This window comes from Watersipora subatra, chromosome 1, assembly GCF_963576615.1.
Source record: "Watersipora subatra chromosome 1, tzWatSuba1.1, whole genome shotgun sequence".
NCBI lineage: Eukaryota > Metazoa > Bryozoa > Gymnolaemata > Cheilostomatida > Watersiporidae > Watersipora > Watersipora subatra.
In genome coordinates this window covers 49,935,609-49,957,039 of record NC_088708.1, presented here as the reverse complement: position 1 = coordinate 49,957,039, position 21,431 = coordinate 49,935,609, and the positions used below count along the sequence as shown (strand labels likewise).

Here is a 21,431-nt window from a genome sequence, read left to right as displayed (position 1 = left end):
TCAATCGTTTACCGTATATCAATATTAGTTAATTCTTTTGTTGTCCAATTCCAAAGCTTTTCGTTTTTTTTCGTTAAAACTTTGAAAGCAACACCGTACCAATAAGCAATAACAGTCTCAGGTTAGTAGTAGCGATCTGTTTAACGCAGTCTTTCTACTTCGAAGTGGACTACAATTATATAAAAAAAACCGGCTTAAATTTACGGTGGTAGATGAACTTTCACAGCAACGCTATAGAAATAATTACTGTCTCAGACTAATAGTGGTTCCTTGTTGAATGCGGTCCTGATACTTCGAAGTAACGTTATATAGAGTATAAAAAACGGTTTAAACTTACGATGGTAGATGGAACTTTAAAAGCAACGCCATAAAAATAACTACTGTCTCAGGCTAATAGTAGTTTTTGTTTAACGCGGTCCTAATACATCAAAAGAAATGCATATAAAAACTGGTTCACAAGTTTTTGACCAAAGGTTACATTTATTGTGAGTGAAACTTCTACGCGTTACATTAGCGCTAGATGCAGCGCGTGAAAGTTTTGCTCTCCCAAAAAATTGTTTGGATGCTAATATCGACTAGTTCAGCAGTGCAGAAAAAGATTTGAGGCCAGAAGACATTGTGGAAGGTATTGAATCACTAGAAGATGTTTGTTCCATCGAAAGCAACAATCAGAACGCAGCTATCCGAGCAAACAATTGAAATATTTTTCTGTTTTAAAAACGTTAATTTTTGTTTCTGCATGTAATATAAGTATGGTTCATTTATGACACTTGTTCATAAATATATATTTGTATCATTTGATAGATTATTGTTGTATACCTTTTAAATATGCAGATTTGTAAGGTGTTATTTAATAGCATGCTTGCAGCTATTTTAATAGGGCTTACAATGGATCGATGCTCATAACTCCACTTCTATTGCACATAAAAAGCTAGTTTTGGCTGCAAACTGTAGCAAACATATCAGTGAGTGCAATGAGCTTTGATTCAACAATGTTAAACATATATAAAACAAAAATGTCTTCAAATTTAGAATAAAATAAATTCTGAAAATGCCAACAAATTGCAAAGAAGGACACAGGCTATAATATCATCGCAAGTAAATTGCAAGCAACAGACATCATCTGGTAGATATATTTCTCAGTTTTTGATGCACATTTATCAAGAGATCTTTGAGAAGTTAAAGGTAAGTTAACAGATTTATTGCATTCAAATGTTTAACCCTTCAGCTGGGGAAATGACCAAAATTTCGTTTATCGGTTGCGTGGGGAAACGACATTTATGTCGCTTTCGGTAGACGTTTATAAAGCTGTCGCCTAGTAACGTTAAACAAAGGATATGACCGCTAGTAAGTTTTAAATGTCATCAACAAAATATTAGACGATGATTTACAATATGAAACGATTATCTGAGAGGTGTTGCTTTGTGCTAAAAGCTAAACAAATCGGGCCCCCTTGGAAAAGAATAAAAGTTGGAAAAACCAGCCAACATCGGCTCGACTTTCAAAATGGTAAAATAAAAGATTATTTGATCCTGCTATTGTTAGTGATTTTTTGTCTGATCAGAATAAAAATAATTTAAATGATAGAAGTGATGTTAACTTTTTGGAGTTTTAGTTTACTTGGAATATACAGAGAAAAACCATCGTTATGGTAGCTCGCACGGCTACGTTATAGCGTTTGACTCCACCAAAAGAAATGCTTCCAAGCATTTCATACAGGGACAACTGCACATGGTTGTATTTTTTTGTAGTAGTAGATATGTAAATAAATGTTTATGTAAAAAGGATTTTGTTCATAGAAATAAATTTAAGATTTGAGCTATGCATGTTCATAAAATATCGATTTTATTGAATTTTGAAAAATAAATTACATGACTTTCGGGTGTTTTTGCCGGGCTTTTACCCAGCCAAAGGGTGAAGATAAATAGCCAAATAGCCAAAATAAGCCTAAATAGCCAAAATTGAGCAGTTATTATAGTTTTTATATAGCTAAAGTTGGAATATTTTGTATGTTGTTTTATTTAAGTAAGCAATTATAACTAAAGCCTACAAGAGTTAAAGGTCATATTTATCTTCTGAAAGCTACAGTCGTAACTTTCAGGACTGTTGAATATTCAGTAGACCACCTACTATTCAATACAATCAAATCTCAATCTATAAACCTAATAAAGCAATATATGTTTTGTATCTCAAAACTCTTGCACATTTAAGCCAACAAACTCGAATACATTGTATTCTGTTTAATTAGTTCTAGAGCTCAAAAAGCAATGATAAATACATCAAGTAACTACATATAGCATTAGAACGAAGGCATCATTAAAACCACACAAAATACTAAATATTAAAACCCAAGTTATTTATAAAAAACTAAAGTAATACAGTAGCAAAAAGGTTTTTATTATCATTTTTATCATAGCAACATTTTTAGCAACTTCCATTCACATGTTGATGTGAACGGAAAAGTAGGCTCGATAATGCATAGGTTCAGCAGTAGAGTAATAAATATACTCTGTGTAACTTGCTCTATCTCACACTAAATACAGTTAAAAGTGACATGAATTAAATATTTTTTCTTGCATTTATGTTTTAATTTCAATTTCAACCAAGATTTACTGTTATGTATTAAACTGTAATACTTTGATAAATTCTTGTCCCTGTTTGTTGGAATTTACTTTGCATGTAGATAAAAATATATGCTTAAAAGTTACACCATATATGTCAAAAAAATTAGGATGTCGCAGCAATCATCCTAAGTTTGATACCACATTCGCTTATAACATTAAAACTTTTGTATGTGAAGTGACATTCATGTCGCTGGTAGTTTTGAGCATAACGACATTTATTTCGTTGGGAAATCCCAATAACAGTTTTTTGTCAGATGCTGTTATTGGCTGTTTCATGTCTAGTTCATCGAATTATGTTTTTAGCTTTATATTCAATTTATATTATTCAACATAATGTTATTGGGTTCGCTGTAATAGGTAGTTATACCCAACAAAATAACGAAGTTTTATTGACAACTAATATGGCGTTCAACTACCGCAAATCTGAGATAACAAAATGTTTAGAAACAAAAAATTGCAAGTCAAACGCAGAGACCCTGTTGAAGAAATGCTATCAGAACCAACTACTAGGAAAATATTGCTGACTATGTGGTTGAAATAGATGAATCAGATTCTAGTAGAAGCGATATTGATGCCAATGATTTCCATGTAGGGTCAGAAACAGGTAGTGATAGTGATGAATCAGAACATGATGGTCATGATCCGACTACTACTACTAGTGCTACACCATGAGTGAGGGCAAATGATTTCGATGCTGACTAAGTCACTCTAAATAATTTTACTGAAACAATCGGGCCTGTTTTCAAACCTGTTGAAAACACTGAACCTGTACAATAGTTTGACAAGTTTTTTGCCTTTTTTGCTGAAGATGGACAGTCTTTGTGGGAGCTCATAGTACATGAAACAAATCAATATTACCAGTATTATTTGTCACAAAACCACACAATCAAAGCAAATAGTCAAGTCAAGTTATGGAAAGACATTGATGTAAAAACATGCGGGCTTTTATTGGCATACTTTTGAACATGAGCCTTGTGCGTAAGCACTCATTCCACTCGGACTGGGACACCACTCATTTCTCACAGGACACTCCAGTGTTTAGAAAAACATTCAAACTAGAAACTTTCAAACTCATTCTACGTTTATTTCATGTCTCAGAGCGTAACAAAGAACCAAGACGCGGTTCTCCGGAGTATGACCAAATATACAAATTCTACCCAGTGTTTGACCATCTAAATGCTAAATGGTCACAGCAGTACAAACTGTCATGTACAATATAGATTGATGAATCTATTGTTGGGTTCAAGGGTCGTCATAACTTTGTCAAGTACATACGAATAAAGAAACACAAGAATGGGTCCAAAAGAATATAACCTTTGCGATGCAAAAACAGGCTACTGTATCCAAACCCTCTATCACACCAGTGGAATGCCTACATCAGTTCACGTTCAGCCTCATAAGGTGTGAAACGCTGATGTCTGACCGCTTTGATAAAAATCATCATCTCGTTGTAAACACTTATTATACCAGTGTTTCGCTCTGTGAAGAAATGTTGAAAAAATAATGTACATAACTGGCATAGTTCAGGCCAATCGTAAAGGACTTCCACCGGAAATGAAACAGAGACTGAAACAGAAAGGAGACATTATTGCATGCAGAAAAGTAAGCATGCTAGCAACGAACTGGACGGATCGCAAAGAATGAACAAGTGCAAGTGGTGCGACGACAATTCGGTGACACCCGAACAATCTCCCAGGCAGTACAGGAATACAAGGCAGGAATGGGTGGCGTTGTTTGAGTGATCAGATGAGAGATGCGTTTGCGGGAGGATTTCGAACAGTAAAATGCTGAAAGAAATGAGTGTTTCACTTGATTAACCGAACTCTCACAAATGCATAAATATGTTACAAAGAAAATCCAAATAGGACTGACAAATCACTGACTCATCATCGATTTATTATTGGGTTGTAGAAGTCTTGATTGGCAACTACCAGGAGCCTAGCAGTCAAGTCAGAAGACCTAGTATTGGCACACCTACTAGCAGAAAGACTGAGAGACATTTTTGGAAAGCATTCCAGACAAAAGCGAAAGAAATGTGCGGTATGTGCTAGCAACCGAGGTGATGGCAACTACAAAGGCACCAGAATTACTACATGGTGCAGGGATTGTGGGGTGCGGTTGTGCAAAGACGACTGCTTCAAAAATATTATATGTAGAGACTTCTATGTGTGTGAGTTACATGTATTTCAAATTTTATGTAGTTATCCTTGTAAACAAAAAAGTTATGATGTTTTATGTATCCCTATGTACAAATTATTAGTTGTACAAATATATTCTTCACTCTGTACACAAAGTTTCTATTAACTGATATACTCGCGAAAGGGTATATACTTACATATACATGTATATGATATATATAAGTATATATACATAATTACATATATACTTACTATATATTTACTATATATATTGTATATACTGCGTAATAAACTATACATTATTAACTACTAGCAGTATGCCAGGTGATGACTGGGATCTCCTTCATTTTCAATTAAATTGCCTGCAGGCTGGTTCTCAGGAACCAGACAGAGTTTTGAAATCAAATAATTTTAGCAACCTGGCGGGAGGCACAGAGCATATGCGCACGATGTTTGGATAAAATCGGCTAAAAATAATGAAAACATGTAGCATTTACAATGACAAAGTGAAATTTTAATAGTGCAGATTAACTGTAAATGGTAGCAACTACACAGTCACCACAAACCAATTATTACCGTAACTGACAATTACAAGTGCATTTACAATATTTTCTCATATGGAAATCTCTCCATGCCGAACAATTTCATAGAGTTGTCTTATCTCACTATAGTCAATACAATATTTTTACATCAACTTCAACTCGGACTATGTAAACTGATTTCATACTTCTGGATTCTACTTGCGCTATTGTGTTTTAGTCACTTTATAAAATTTTAAAGTTGCGTTTCTTATAACATTCTAATTTAAGTAATTTTTTATCACATGGATGTGATTACCAGTTCAATATTTTGTTTGATTTTATTATTAATTCAATTTACATGATGCGCTGGCTTGCTAAATAAAGATGTATTCTTTACCAAAATTATCAGTTATATACTGAAATTAAAATATGTAGCGAAAGCTTAGAATATACTGCTTAGATTGACATCTATTTCCAGAAGTGCAACACATTGTTACTTCAACTATTACATGTGAACTAGCGCAGTGTAGAGCTAATGATACTGGACTCCTCATGGTCATGCTAAACTATATAGAGCATTTATACTTGAGTAAAAATTAAATGCCATGTCCTGTACCACATTTGCTAGGTAGCTGAAACTAAACACAACAGTTACAGTAGCTTCAAAATATTTTTTATAAACAGATAAATATGTACCTCAAAGGAAGTTTCCTTAATAATTACAAATACAAGTAGTAAAACAATCTTATTTTGTTTGGCAAAAGAAGATTTCCCAGCTATTATAGTAATTCAAATTGTGACAACTCATATTTTACTTCCTTCTACATGCCAGTGTTAGCTTGTTGTTGCAGCCAAAATTTCAATAGATACAAAGTTAAGCCGCCAAAAATTGTTTTTGTGTGCAAAAACTGACATGTTGAGGTATCTTTAAAAGTATAGACTCTTATTTCATTTGATCCATAGCTCAAAACCTTAACAAAAGATAGTTTTCAGGTAATGATACATAGCACTAGCCAAAATAGATGGTATTGCAGCAGTGAATTTTGCCATAAACTTATTTTCTTCCTAGATCTATTACTTTCTATGTGCCTACCTTCCAATCTATCTCAAATGATGTATGATGCCCACGTTGTCTGGAGATCTTCTTTCCCAGACTATGTCTATTATACTATCTATATTATATTACATATATACAGTAAAACCTCTATTTAAACACCATGGCGCGCTATTTTTCAATCCTTCCAATATAGTGGCGTTATATTAAAGGTTACGTTCAAATAAAGGGCGGCGTCGTATTCTTTAAATACAGTAGCTCCTAAGAATATTGGGATTTTAAATCTAATAACTTTACGGGTGAAGCGAATGTTGCTTATATTTTGCACTCGCCTTCGAGCAAAGGGACATGAGGGCGCTATGAGCATCGATCCATTGTAAGCCAAGTTTACATAATCACAATGATGCTATCAAATAATATGCCATAAATCTGAAAATTTATAAGTTATATAATAATAATCTATTAAAGAATACAAATATATATTAAAAAACAAGTGACATAAACAAATCATATTTATAATATGCCTACATGCAGAAACAAAAATTAACATTTTTAAAACAAAAATATCTATTTTATCTAATATTCTAGTTGTGGCTTTCATATGAAACCATTTCATTTTTTTCTTGGTTGTAAAAAACCTTCCAAAGTGTCTGCCGACCTCAACTCTTTTTCCACACTGCTAAACTAGTCGATATTAGCGTCCAAACATTTTTTTTAGCAGAGCGAAAATTTTACGAAAAATTTATAGTTTTTATTTGGAAAGCTTTTCGCGAAAATAATGATAAACTTTTATAAAAGTTATGCATGCGCACTAAGCACAACTTTTATAGCCTGAAAGTAGTATAACAGATTCCATCATGATTGAAAACTCTTTTGTTACATACGTCGAAGTCTCAAGACCGCGTTAAACAAGAAACCACTGTTAGCCTGATACCAGGGCAGTATCCACCTGTTTGAAAATGGTACTGCGGGAAGAGTACAAAAGGGGTACCGAACGTCCTCTCGATGGGGGGAGGGGGTCCGGGGGTTCTCCCCCGGGAAAATTTTTAGTATTACTAGTCAAAATGGTGCAAATCTAGCGCACTTGGCTCCTGATGGGGGCGCATGTTCTAACAGCAAATTTGACATTATAATCCAGTTTTCTAAATATAAAACTGTTTATTGAGATTGTCTTTAACAACGCTTATTAAAAATATAATGTGAATAAGAGCTGCTAAAGGGGTTGGCCGCAGCTAGCATGAGGTAGAATTATCACCGGGTACAATGCTTAATGGTGTAGGAGACGAGTAGTCTCCTATGAAATAATTTAATTAAACAATATTGTGGAGTTAAAAAGTAAAATTAATAGAGCACCATGTTAAAAATAATGCACTTATACTATAGTCTATAATACTGAGCAAGTAGTAGTAGATTGAAGTTTGAGCTATGCATGTTACATGCATAGCTTAAACTTAAATTTATTTCTATGAACAAAATCTTTTGTACATAAGCATTCATTTACATATCTACTACTACAAAAAATACAACCATGTACAATTGTCTCTGTATGAAATGCTTGGAAGCATTCCTTTCGGTAGAGTCCAACACTATAACGTTGCCGTGCAAGCTACCATAACGATTGTTTTCCTCTGTATATTCCAAGTATAATAAAAGTCTAAAAAGTTTACATCACTCCTATCATCTGAATTATTGTTATTCTAATCACACCAAAAATCACTTACGATCGGAGGATCACATAATATTTTATTTTACCATTTTGAATGTCGAGCCGATGTTGACTGATATTTCCAGCTTTTATTCTTTTCCAAAAAGGCGCGATTTCTTTAGCACAAAGCCTTTCAGATAAGTAGCCTTTCGGATAATCGTTTCATATTTTAATTTATCGACTAATATCTTGTTGATGATATTTAAAACTTGCTAGCATTCATATCCTTTGTTTAACGTTATGAGACGGCAGCTTTATAAACGACTACCGAAAGCGACATACATGTAAATGCTGTTTCCCCACGCAACCGATAAACGAGATTATGGTCATTTACTCAGCCAAAGTGTTAAAATCAAGCATAAATGACAAGAATTCCGGGATTTTGAGCCTCAAAAAATGGTACTGCCATGGCAGTAGCTGCAGTATAGGAGGATACGGCCCTGCTGATACAGTTATTAACTAATTCTGTGGAGCTGCTCTCAAAGTTTCAAAGAAAAAACTGTAAGCTCTGGATTTAGAAAACGGACTTTGATACAAACAGCAAACACGAAGCACCAATTGTGAATGATGTAATCGAGTCTTTATTAGCACCATTTTGTGGACACTTTTCTACTGATCACTTGATATTATGGGTTCGTAAAGTTCAAAGAATGTCAAAGAAGAGGTCAAATAAATGTGGCGTTCATATAAAGGGTGGCGCTTTATTTTTCAACGCTTCTTCTATAATGGCGATCAAATATAGGTGGCATTCAAATAGAGGTTTCACAGTGTATAAATATACATGTACATCTACATATATCTACATATATATATATACCTATAAATATATACGGGTAATATACACACGCGCATACTTGCACACATACACATGAATACAAAGCTGCACACACGATAGCACAAAATGCAACTGCAACACAAATTATTTTTTAATTAAAAGCTATATTCCAGACAGTTGTAGCTAAAGGAATAACAATTCATGTTCAAGAATAAAACAGAAGGGTTGTAGAAGTTGTGGGTAAACTAAATTATTTTTTTGCTTTTTGGTATAGATATATACCAATTGGCAAAAGTTCACATCCGCGACTAAGCAACATACAGTTGACCAATGAAAAAGCAAGGAAACTAAGTTCAAGCTAGACACCCTCAGAGATTGACCCTGTGCTTTGATGATGGTACTGACAAAGTAAATCTTCACTAGAAATTAAATTCGCTTGAACCCAAAAGGCAAGCCAGTCCTTCCTTCAGCCGCTATCCTTCAAAGAGCATTTTCAATGATTCAAGGGAATTTAGAGAATTCAAAAGAACTTTGTGGAAATTCAAGAATAGCAGCTCATGGAGATTAAAAAGGGATTTAATTGTGGTTAAACTTTTACAACTTTGAAGATTTGCAAAAAAAAATTTTAAAACCTTAACTGAGAAGTCGGTAGTCCACATAAGAATCTTTAAAGCATCTGCGCAGTTGTTAGGCAGTCTATGTGAGCAAAAGATGCAGCTGACGTGCTCACTCACAGGGTATGGCACTCTTTATAGATTAAAACTATTTCAACAAAGCTAAAGCAACAAACTATAGCTTATATACAAGAAACTAACCACAATAAATAATACGGGTTTTACTGTTGCTTCACATTTATTCTAAAGACAGGCATAAGGAAGTGTAGCCGCAGTGATGCAGGAGACAGAAAGTACCCAAGTAGAGGTGGTTGTGCAACCTGTACAACATGAACTTTAAAGTAGCATAAATTATTCATAGTTTTTAATTTTATACTTGTTACATAAGAGTTTTACTTATTGCATCTAAACTCTCCACTTGCATCTAAACTCTCCATTTTTTTACTCATTTCAGTGTTTCTTTCTCTTCTATCAAATAACTACTGTATGGCTCAAGAGATGTTTTAAGAATTGATGCAAAGATGTTTGTCCATGTTTCTTACAACTTCTAGCCTTAATTCTAAGGCATGCATGGTTTTCTTCCTTGTTTCTCACCTAGAACCAAAACTAGTTTACTTGGAATACATATTTTAAAACTATCAATGGAATTCGTGAAGCAATGCCTGGTATTATTCAAACAACATACGGTAGAACCAAACTTAGCGGAAGAAACTGCATTCATGTATACTGATTTACAAAACAGCAATGTTTCGAAAATTTTGGAAGTTCTATGTTAAAATTGCTTCAGATGTTGAGCCAAACATTTCCTTAAGTCTGGTTCGAATGTTACAAAAATTTACTGTTAAGATGATATCAAGTCGAAGTTTGATGGTACAAGCAATAAAATCTCAGTAGGTACCACCAATAGCCACGAGAGATGGCAAAATTTCAAGCAAAGTATTCATGTGTGAAATTTTCAAAAGATATATCTGAAGTACTGTAAATTACTAGCTTGAGGATTTCGCAAACTTCAAGCCGTAGAAGCCCTTTATGAAGGAGTGGCAGAGCAGCAGTTGCGCAGATTAGTGTAAAACATGTATTTGAATGCCACCTTTATTTAAACGTCACCTCTATTTGACTGCCACTATAGGATAAGGGTTGAAATTTAGAGCACCACCCTTTAATTGAACGTCACCTTTGTTAGACAGCCACTTTGACATTCTTTGATCTGTACGAACCCATAATAGCAAGTTATCAGTAGAAAAATATCCACAAAATTACACTAATAATGACTCAGTTACATCAATAAAAATTAATTCTTTTTTTGTTTCTGTTTGTATGAAAGTTTTTTTTATTAAAACTTAGATAGCAACGCCATAGAAATAATTAATGATAATGATGATAGTTTTTCGTTCAACGCAGTTTTGATACTTGGACGTATGTGAAAAGCATTTAGTAATCACAATAGAATCTGTATTGCATACACAGGCTAAAACTTGTGCTTAGACCCTAATATCAACTAGTTCAACAGTGCAGAAAAAGAGTTGACGCCAGAAGACACTGTGGAAGGTATTGGACACCTAGAAGAAAATGAACTAGTTTCAAACGAAAGCAACAATCAGAACGCAACTGACTGAACAAGCGGTGCAAATATTTTTGTTTCAAAATCGTTAACTTTTGTTTTTGCCTGAAATATAAAAATGGTTTACGTCACTTGTTCTTGAATATATATTTGTCGCATTCAATAGATTATTATTACATAACATATAAATTTGCAGATTTATAGCATAACTATTATTTGATAGCATCATTGCGGTTATCTAAACTCGACTTGCAATGGGTCAATGCCCGTAACTCCTTTTCTATTGCACATAAAAAGCTATTATTGGCTGCAAACTAGCAAACGTATCAATGAGTGCAATGAGTTTTTATTCAATATTGTTAAATATAGTTATAGAGTAAAAATACGCAGTAAAATTCTGAATGAAATAACAAATTGAAAGCTTTGAAATTGCAAAGCAGGCTAAAGATCATTGCAGGTTAATTACAAGCAATAGGTATCAACTGATGAGATAGTTCTCAGCTTCACAATGCATATTTATTTAGAGATGTATGTCAAGTTGGAGGTAAGTTACAGCAGATTTCTTGCATCCAAAATGGTTAAGGTCGCTTCGCCCAAAGGAAAGTGCAAAGAACAGTATAAGTGACATTTGCTTCGTCCATGAAGAGGTAAAATTTATCTTCCAAAAATTTTGATAAGCCATTTGAAAAAAAACACCACCTTCTTCATTTGAACGCCACCCTTTATTTGAACGTCACCTGTAATAAAACACCATGGGTTTTATTAGGTGACGTTCAAATAAAAAAGTTGAAAATAAAATACCATGGCTTTGAAACATAGGTTTTACGGGGAATGAGGGCAGGGTGAAGTTAGGGTTGCAATCGTTGCAAACCTTTTCAGAATTTTTTTATAAACGTATAATCGTAAGAATTCAATAATCGATATAATAGTTTATTTCAATAAAGTAACACAGGCCTAATCATTTTAGAAACATAACCTATGAAAATTGTAGCATTCGGCTCACGTTTCGATTGATTGAACTCAAAAAACCAGGACCTACCTAAAAGACTAGAGCGATGGGCTCAGTATTCATGACGCTAGAGCTACTTATCACACTTGTTATGCCAAATCGGAATGAGAGGAGAGCATGCCAAAAAGATTAAAAAAGGTGATAGAAAGTGTGCAAACAGCTTTTGAATGTACATGTAAATATCTCCATAAAAGTGAAAGAGAAAATAGCGAAAGGATAAGTAGCCTATGAGGGCTTTCGAATCCCTTATGCATATGTAGTATTCATTGGATAAATACATGTGAGGCATTCAGATTCTGACTATGTACCGCTCACAACTTTAGGGAAAATTTGTTGTTTTGTTTGGGTTACATGAGTTGGGGTATTGTTTGAGTTTTGTTCGGATAACTGAGTCAGGTGAGATTCATTGACACAGGACAAATGCATACACGGTGATGCATCAGCAAAAGCTGTGGTGCAAAAGCTGGTTTATAAAAATGTGTTTTAAGGCTACGATAAACTGAATTTTGCTTTAGGCCCATAGCAAACGCACCCAGTTTACGATGAAAATGTTTTGTTGGGGTCATTAGAGGGTCTTAGAGCAATTACTGTATCGATCACATATTGGTGAAAAGGGCATGCAGAAGATAATTTGAGGTTTATAAATTTATGTCAGACTAATTAATGGTAATCCCATACCCCACTCCACAATATATATTATTTCGACACTTTGCCGTGCATTGTAGTTTAGGGTATGTAGACGGCATGCTATGATGTTTGGTCACAATTGTTGCAAAGAAAATTAAAGCTAGTCAAAGGCCTAGCCTATGAATTTATAGATTTTACATTTATTAGAAAAACAACATATTTTTGTAGACACCATTGGCACATTAACCCAAAAATGCAAAAACCAAAGAAGCGAGCTTAGAATGAACAGTATTTGGATTTTTGATTCGCATATCTCATGAAACAAGAAGTTCAAGTTCCGCAATGTGTTATTTGTCGGACAACTCTGATCAACAAGTCCATGAAACACCATCAACTGAGACAACATTTAAACATGTTGTCTCAGTTGATCCAGAGCATGCTGGGAGAGAATGAGCTTCTTTGATAATAAGGAAAGACAATTAAAGCGGGAGAGATAAATAGCAGCGGTATTGTCAAACAGCATGCATTCTCAACCTTACAAAGATCATATGCCGTCTCTTAACTTAGGCTAATGACAATAAGTCACACACTATTGGCATATCGTTAATTAAACCATGCATGCTAGAATGTGCACTGATCGCTCTAGAATTGATGACATGTCTTATGATATACTAGTCTTATGATATACATATGATTTTCTCAGCCACTGAGAAAATTCAAGTTTTCCTGTTTCGCCAATCAGCTTGATGAAACAACTGGTGCAAGCCTTTATCTGTTAGGGCCTAATGGTATTTGCTACGATACATTAAGAAAAATTCTATTGAAGAAGAATTTCTCTTTTGTCAACAAATACAAACAAAAACTACTGCCACTGATGTAGGTGTCACAAAGAATATCTGAGTAATTTGAAAAGGAAGAGTTAGCATGGCAAAAGCACGTGGGAGTCTGCAGAGATAGAGCTGCTGCCATGCTAGGTTCCCATTCTGGAATTGTTCAGAAGGTAAACCAAAAGCCTCTGGTACAAAACGTTCTTGTACACAGAGAATTCCTCGCATCAAAACACTTCCAAAATCGCTTCATGACCATCTGAAAACTGCAATTAAAACGGTCAATTATTACCAAAGGGTCTGCATTGAACACAAGACCATGTATTTAGAAAGCTCTGTACAGATTTGGATGCCACAAACTCCACAATACTGTTCCATACAGAGTTAAGATAACTCTCAAAAGGTAATATGCTGGTAAAGTTCTTGAACTGAAGGATAAAGTTATGGAGTTTTTAGCTTTTCAAAAAAGGAGGAAATTATGGCTGCAATGTCACAAGATGAATTTGAAAAAAGTATTGCATATTTAGGTGAAATTTTCAACGCTGTGAATGAGACCAATCTCAAGCGTCAGGGTCGAACTAAAACATGCTGACAGCACGTAACAACATCAGCGCTTTTAATGACAAGTTGAAGTTATAACAGAATCGCTTACAATCTAGAAATGTGTACTTATTTTCATGTTTGAAGGAACTACATAACGAAGCAGAGAATGCAGTCTCAAGTTTTTTGCAAAAAGAATAGCAACTCATTTAGCTGTTTTGCAAGAGGAGTTTAATAGATACTTTCTCCAAGTAACCAGTGGCCATAAAGCTTTGATTAAATTAACCAGCTATTAATTCAGGAAGTCTGCAAAAAGGGTTTCTTGAACTAATCAATGATTTTGCCATGAAATATGAGTTTGGAAACCAGTCTAATGATGAACTTTGAAACAAGTGATGCTGCATTACAGGTTTTAATGCCATTTTCAACAACTTATCTCTATGAATCAGCCTTTGCAACCTTGCTGGCTATTAAAACAAAAACACGAAACAGACTTGATGCAGCCACAGATCTAAGATGTGACTTGTCCAGCAACATCACACCAAGTATTTCGGAGTTAGTAAAATCAAACAGCAGTAAATCTCTTTAACATTGAATTGTCTCGTAAGTTGTATCCATGTTCATGGGGGACATCACACTTTAGGTAGCTATTTTTGTGTTTTATTACATGTGGTGTTTTATACTAGTATATCAAAATAAACATTATTAAAGAATTACACATACATCTTTCTGTGATAACAGGGAGCCAAAATGCACTCGGTTAAAGTGAGATATTGCATGTCAGGTACAAAATACAAGAGGCAATGGCTTGAGGGCACTGTTGAAAAAGGGGACCCAGTAGAAAAGGTTAAGAACCATTGTTGTAGAGAGTCCAAAAGCGTTCTTACTACATTGAATATAACACGCGCCTAGAGAGGTAAGCAGTTAGTCAGTTAAGTCAGTTAATCAGTTAGTCGTGTTGTAGGGTCATGAGTGGACGCTGCACTGAACCTAATTAGTGCCTGTCTTTGTCTACACAGCTTGACTTGCAGCCTGTTTGATGATATGAATTGGATTACAAACATCAGATTAAGTATGACAAGCCCAGCAATCCTAGTAATTTTTATTTAAGTTCACGCAGCGATGTATAGCAAAGATATATTAATGGGATAGTTATCAGGTCAAACTGATTTGACTGAAACGAGACAATCACCTAAAACATGGCCAAATTTTGTTGTTTCAGTGGTAGTTTTTCAATAAAAACAGGAACAGCTTGGTGCGAAGAATGAACTTGGTTCAAAATCTATAACAACACAAAATGAACCAGACTTCAGTACTTCGGGAATGGAATAATAACAACAAACACAAATTGCCAAGTCTTGGCTAGCGTGCTCATCAGTTCTTCTATCAGCTAAATAGTTTGGATGCTGTCAGACAGAGATGTCAAAGTCACATCATGTTACATAATATTATGTAACACAAGCTGCCAAATATAAATTCTGTACATCATGGTGTAGGCTGATGGAAGATATTGGATTCAATATCTTCATAATAATAGAAGGACTCCGTAACATGCCTCACGCACACACCTGTTTTTAGTTCTACAAATCAAGAATGTTAATTGCGAAACATTGCCTCAAGAGACAATAATAAACATTAAATGTATGTGTAGTTGTGTGACACTCACGGCGGCATTTGTCGTTCCAACTGATTTCATACATAGCAATTTATAATTGTAATTATTTTAGTGATTTCCTCATAGCTAGTTGCACATGATCTGTCACTCGTATTCATGTGAGCCAGCCACGTTGTAAATGATCGGTAGTCCCTAATCCATCAGTGTAGACTGTTGTGTGGTGTTATAATATGAGACTTACCCTAGCATTTGCTGTAGAAACTGTTAAAGCCTTGAGTTCTAAAGACTTGATATCTTCATCTGGACTAGAGGGCTCCTGCTGCCCGAGAAGTGTATAGCTGACATTGTTCGACATGTTGGCTAGGACACTGTCAATACAATCCAAGGTTGTCGATCTCTTTAGTCAATAGTTAGCGAAAGTCTCGTGTCATAAGCAATAGCTCAGATCCAACTCACAAGCTAACAATTCATATGGTGATTCACCTGTATTTCACTATAATAGATAATAGGTGATGCCCACAAACTCTTCAAATAGCGAACAATGAAAGTATTAGCGTCTCTACTGTAGGCACCATAACTCAAGTAGCAGCATGAATGGCTATAATAGTTCCGCTTAATTGCCAAAACTAGGACTTCAACATAAATGTAAAGTACCGAATTAGAGATGTCGAAGGGTAATTAGTTCTAACACTAATAAAACAGGATAGCCTTTGATTATGTTTAGCACATTGATGCCCAAACACAGACATAAAATCACTAGTTACTTTCATATTTCAGCTGCTATACCTCAATGTATATGTAACACAAACAATCTAATACGGATAATGTTGTGCATTGACGAGAACAGTTACATTAAAAAGCTCGTAGTAGTTAGTAGCTATCACTCAGTAAGCACGTACATCTGCAAAACAATCTTATTATCAGTTCATTGCAATGGAATTCACACCACAATATTAAATGTATCAAGCAATGTTGTGACAACTTTGTTTCAATATAAAACTGGATTGTGGGAACTTGGCTTATTTACCAGGTGCAATAGCAGCTAATGCTTACCAGGTGATAAATACATGGTAAATTAAAACTGCGCAACTACTCTGAATATGATACATATAACACCTTTGAAAGGACCTACCTGTAAACGATATAGTATCTTAGTATCTCAGTTTACACATTGACTTCCCGAAAATACAGTATCACGCATGACACATAGAGAGTAAGTGATATGGTGAGGACACATCAATGTGAAGATTTCCTTCAATGACAAGCATGAGTAAGCATAGCCTAAAAAAATCTGATACATCCTCAAATAGCACTATAGGTTAACATAGAAATTCATTTATTGCAACATCCCCATACGTCAATAGCCATTGTCACGCAGTTACTAGGAGAAACCAATGTGGCCATTCATATCACCTACATGGCAAAACCCGGAAGTTTCAGAATAGCTACAGTAGCCAATAGGCAATGACGTTCTATTTCATTTCAACTATCCATTTCATTTCAACTATAAAAGTATTCAAGAATTAGCAATTTATTCAAATTTATGTATCAATCACCCTGATTTTTTCACTGGTCCAAAAATACCACCACAGCTACAATGGACCACAGTTAGCTTAGTCGAATAATATCAGTGCCAAAAAATTAAGTGTTTTGCAACCAGAATAATAGTTCAAATCACATAAGGAAAAGTAAAAATTTACAATATAACATAGGCCTATATATGAAGTGAGACAGACAGATAGCACTATTACTAGCCCACACAAACAATTCACACACGAAAATATCACGAACCTGGATATAGCAGGCTATTTGCATCAACAGCCTGGGGAACACTGAAAATATGCTACAAATACAGTGTGTTTCGATGCTTTGCTGGTCATCATTGTCAAAACAAGTAGCCAAAATGCTGATTGACATGTATGTTTCAAAAGGCGGACCGTTGCATGCCAATAACAAACATTTCCACGAGTTATAATAATTCAAGATGGCAGGAAAGAACAGATGCATCGCCAGCAACTAATCCTATCAGTTTAGGAATGCGACTGACAAATGAGTGATCCTAGTTCTCACAAGCGTGAAGTTCTTACCTTAGATAATAGCTCTCAATATTAGACGTCTAGTTGAATACTGTGAACACAATTGGCATTCACTAGTAATACTGCATTTGAGTAAATACCTGCAAACGCATTACGAAATAGCAATAGGCTGTACAGCAAATATTGTACAACGGAGTTTCTCCAGCAATGATTATTTCTTATGGCCGGCAGCATTATAAGATGCCATAGATATACTAAGTACACAGGGTTGTTGCTCCATGTACCCACAACATTGGATTTCTATTAACATAATGCAATCAATATCAGCCACACAACAAATGATTATGAACGTGTCCAGTCGCAGTGCTTAAAATTGATTTCCGCTATGCAAATTGTGCTATGCTAAAATTTTTATCTAAAAGTGGCACCTAATTAATGACCTTAAGCTAGCTACGATATAACACGGTAAATACATTTATTATTAATTTTTTAAAGCTCAGAAAATCAGGAGCCAGCTGGTCAATGGTACATTAACATGAACCAAAAATGACAATGCTCAGAACTCACCGTTAAAATATTTTAAGCTATTAAAGTGAATTGCTACGTTTAAAAATTAATGCAGTATCCGTTTCATAAAGGGAGAGTAAAAGATCAATTTGGTGGTCATTAACTAAAATCATTTTTTTGACTAAGCTATAAAACTAAAAGTAAACTTTAATTCTTAAGAGTATTTGATAAAAATATGTTCATATCTTAAAGGTTAACTTGCAACAAAATTCACATTACAGTTATTTGGTATCAAAAGATTCACCATGTCTTACTCTGTTGTGTTGTAGGTACAGAATATGTGGAAATGTGATTACAAGATCTTAAAAGCTCAAAAACAAACAGTTAATCGCAGCCATCATGAAAACACCATAGATTGGAATCCCTTTCAGGTGGAGGAAAATCAGGTGGAGGAAACTCGAAAATTACCAAAAACTGAGAAAAGCAGCCATTGAAATTAGTTTGACCATTAAGCAAAACAAAAATGCTTTCTGGTTTTTTCTAAATAATTTACTGCATCCTAATTGCATGCAAATGAATAGCTAGCTTGACAAATAAGCCAAATGGTTCAATCTTCTCTTTTTATTAGGACTGAGTTTTTTAAGTAATGAGTGATTTGAGTTGTACTTATTCACATTAGACACCTTAATAATGCTTTGCATTTTTCTTACCATTGAAATGTTGTTTATAGTGGTGAATTATTTATCTCCAAGATCTGAGGGCTAAATTTTCATGAAGCGTGAAATATTCTTAAACATCAACGTCATCTGACATTTTCTACAAATTGTGAGATAATCACATAGAGAACATATACCGTAAAACTTTTATTTGAATGCAATGGCACTCTATTTTTCAACCCTTCCAATATAGTTGCATTTAAGTAGAGGTGACGATCAAGAGAGAGTGGCGTTGTACTTTTCGAACAGCTCGTCAAAAATTTAAAGATAAATTTAACCTTTTTACGGTCGAAGCGAATATCGTTTATACTTTGCACTCCCCTTCAAGCGGATGGACATTAACCCTTTTAGATGTAAGAAATCAGCTATAAATTGGCTCCAACTTGTCATAGATTTTTAAATAAATAAGCATTGGAAAGCTGAGAAATATCTCTACCAGTTGATTTATATTGTTTGCAATTAAGCTACGATGATATTATAGCCTGCATTGCAGTTTTTTAAAGCATTCAATTTTTTTATTTTATTATTGTAAATTCAAAGCTCATCCTTATTTTATAACTATAATAATAAATGTTGCATAAAAACGCATCGCACTCATTGATGTTTGCTACAGCTTGCAGCCATGACTGGCTTTTTATGTGCGATAGAAGAGGAGTTACGAGCGTCGATCTATCGAAAGTTGAGTTTACATAACGTCAATGACACTATCAAATGATATTGTACAAAGCGGCAAATATATAAGTTGTCTGAAATAATCTATCAGATGCTACAAATATGTATTCAAGAACAAGTGACATAAATAAACCATATTAATAATACATGCAGAAACAAATATTAACATTTGTGAACAATAATATTTGCTTCATTTGCTCGATTAGTCGCCTTCTGATTGCTGCTTTTGTTTGGACATCTTTATCATCTATGCTAAATTTTCCACGTTAAATCTTTGGCGTTAACACCATAATTCAATAAAGATTTTTATCCCTTTTGGAGGTAATACCAATATGACAATTGCAAAATACTACTTAAAGAATAGAGAAAGCATAATATTATTATGCTTTATTATTCATCTGGAAGTGTTGACTGATGTTCTAAAAAAAGAATCAAGGAGATTGACCAACCAGAAGCTGAGATATAGCCAGCCAAACACAGGTCTACCAAAAAACAAAAGTGTTTTGGTAATCATCAATATATGACGTATGAAATCGACTTGTGTGTCATTGGTCAATTAAGTCAACTAATGCGCTCTCCTATAACAATCACGGCGTTTTAATTGGTTTAATCCCTGGAAGTATAGAACAATCAAATTGGGCCTAACAATCATCGCTCCTAGAATTCCGAACCAGTCCCTCTGACGTGTAGATTAGTTTTAGCATAAAATAATTACACGCATCTATTATTTCGCTATCTTGCTAGTTCAGCTCAGTTTTGTTGTTCTCCTACTTAGCTTCCCTATTCAGACTCATCTTTAGCGTTGTTCAGATTTTTCAACTATAGCTAATAAATAGAATCAATTACATCAATCTCGGTTATCATTTGGAATTTTCTACAAATTATATTAGTTACATCATTTATTCTATACGCAATTATATTATTATTTTGTATAATATGCATTATGAATATTATATAAATCATAAAAAATAATCATAGATAAGATAATAGATCAATAGAAAAATCAAAGCAAAAGTTATCGCTTTCTTTTCTTATAGCAAGAGCAGCACGGTCAAGTTAGTCTTTTTAAGATTATGGCTGTAGTGAACTTCCAGTCTGTTAATAGTGACGATAATCATGAAAATCAACTGAATGCTGCAGTAGATACAGAGTAGAAAAATGATGAAGCAACAAAAAGTCCCATTCCTATTTCGTATTCTAAACAAACTGCAATCGCGGATATCGCATATAGACTATACACGCGCCGTTCGTTGAACAGATGATCTTCGGAGCATATCCGTGGAGATCGAGTTAAAATTTGAAGCACAATAGTCAAAATCTGCTCTTCTGCTTTAAAAAATCATGGCGAGGGGTTGTGGGCAAATGCCTTTACCACACAATGTTTGGATGATTTTCCTGAGAAACCAGAGCTAGTATGTAAATTATTTACTATCGCGAGAAGCGTTTCACATCTCGTAGCCAAAACAATCATTATAAGTAACGGCGGTAAGGGTGCGCAACTCCGGCACTTGACCATTAAGTCGATTTTATACGTCATAGTTTTCGGGATTTTCGAAGGGTTTTCCTCCGATTCTTTATTAGGTAGACCTGTGTTTGGCTGTCTATATCTCAGCTTCTAGAGGGTCAATCTCCTTGATTCTTTTTTTAGAACATCAGTCAACACCTCAAGATAACTAATAAAGCATAATAATATTATGCTTTCTCTATTCTTTAAAATACCAAGACACCCATAGCAATTGCTTTTGTAATCAGCGTGTGTACACAGTCGACCTGTTAGTATTAGCTTAGCATTAGAAAGGTATCTATAACCGCATGAGAAATGATAAAAGAAATAAGTCAAAAACTTATCAAATTATTTAAAATTCAATTGCAGCTAATATGCAGCTCTAC

The 21,431-nt window shown here is 34.5% G+C and overlaps 1 protein-coding gene across 3 annotated transcripts in view; it reads right to left on the bottom strand.

Moving 5' to 3' along the window:
- Nucleotides 1–16,844, bottom strand: part of LOC137407875 (S-adenosylhomocysteine hydrolase-like protein 1) — a 43,091-nt gene extending 26,247 nt beyond the window's left edge. For 2 of the 3 annotated variants that reach the window (XM_068094268.1, XM_068094279.1), the window contains exons 1-2: nucleotides 16,743–16,820; nucleotides 15,852–16,103 (exon numbers count right to left, since the gene is read on the bottom strand). In XM_068094268.1, the coding sequence (XP_067950369.1) occupies nucleotides 15,852–15,965 (114 nt within the window). In that variant the 5' untranslated portion in view covers nucleotides 15,966–16,103; nucleotides 16,743–16,820. Of the gene's footprint in view, nucleotides 1–15,851; nucleotides 16,104–16,742 lie in introns of all 3 variants that reach the window. The other variant, XM_068094274.1, reaches the window with a different exon arrangement.
- Between the last annotated feature and the right edge of the window lie 4,587 nt (nucleotides 16,845–21,431).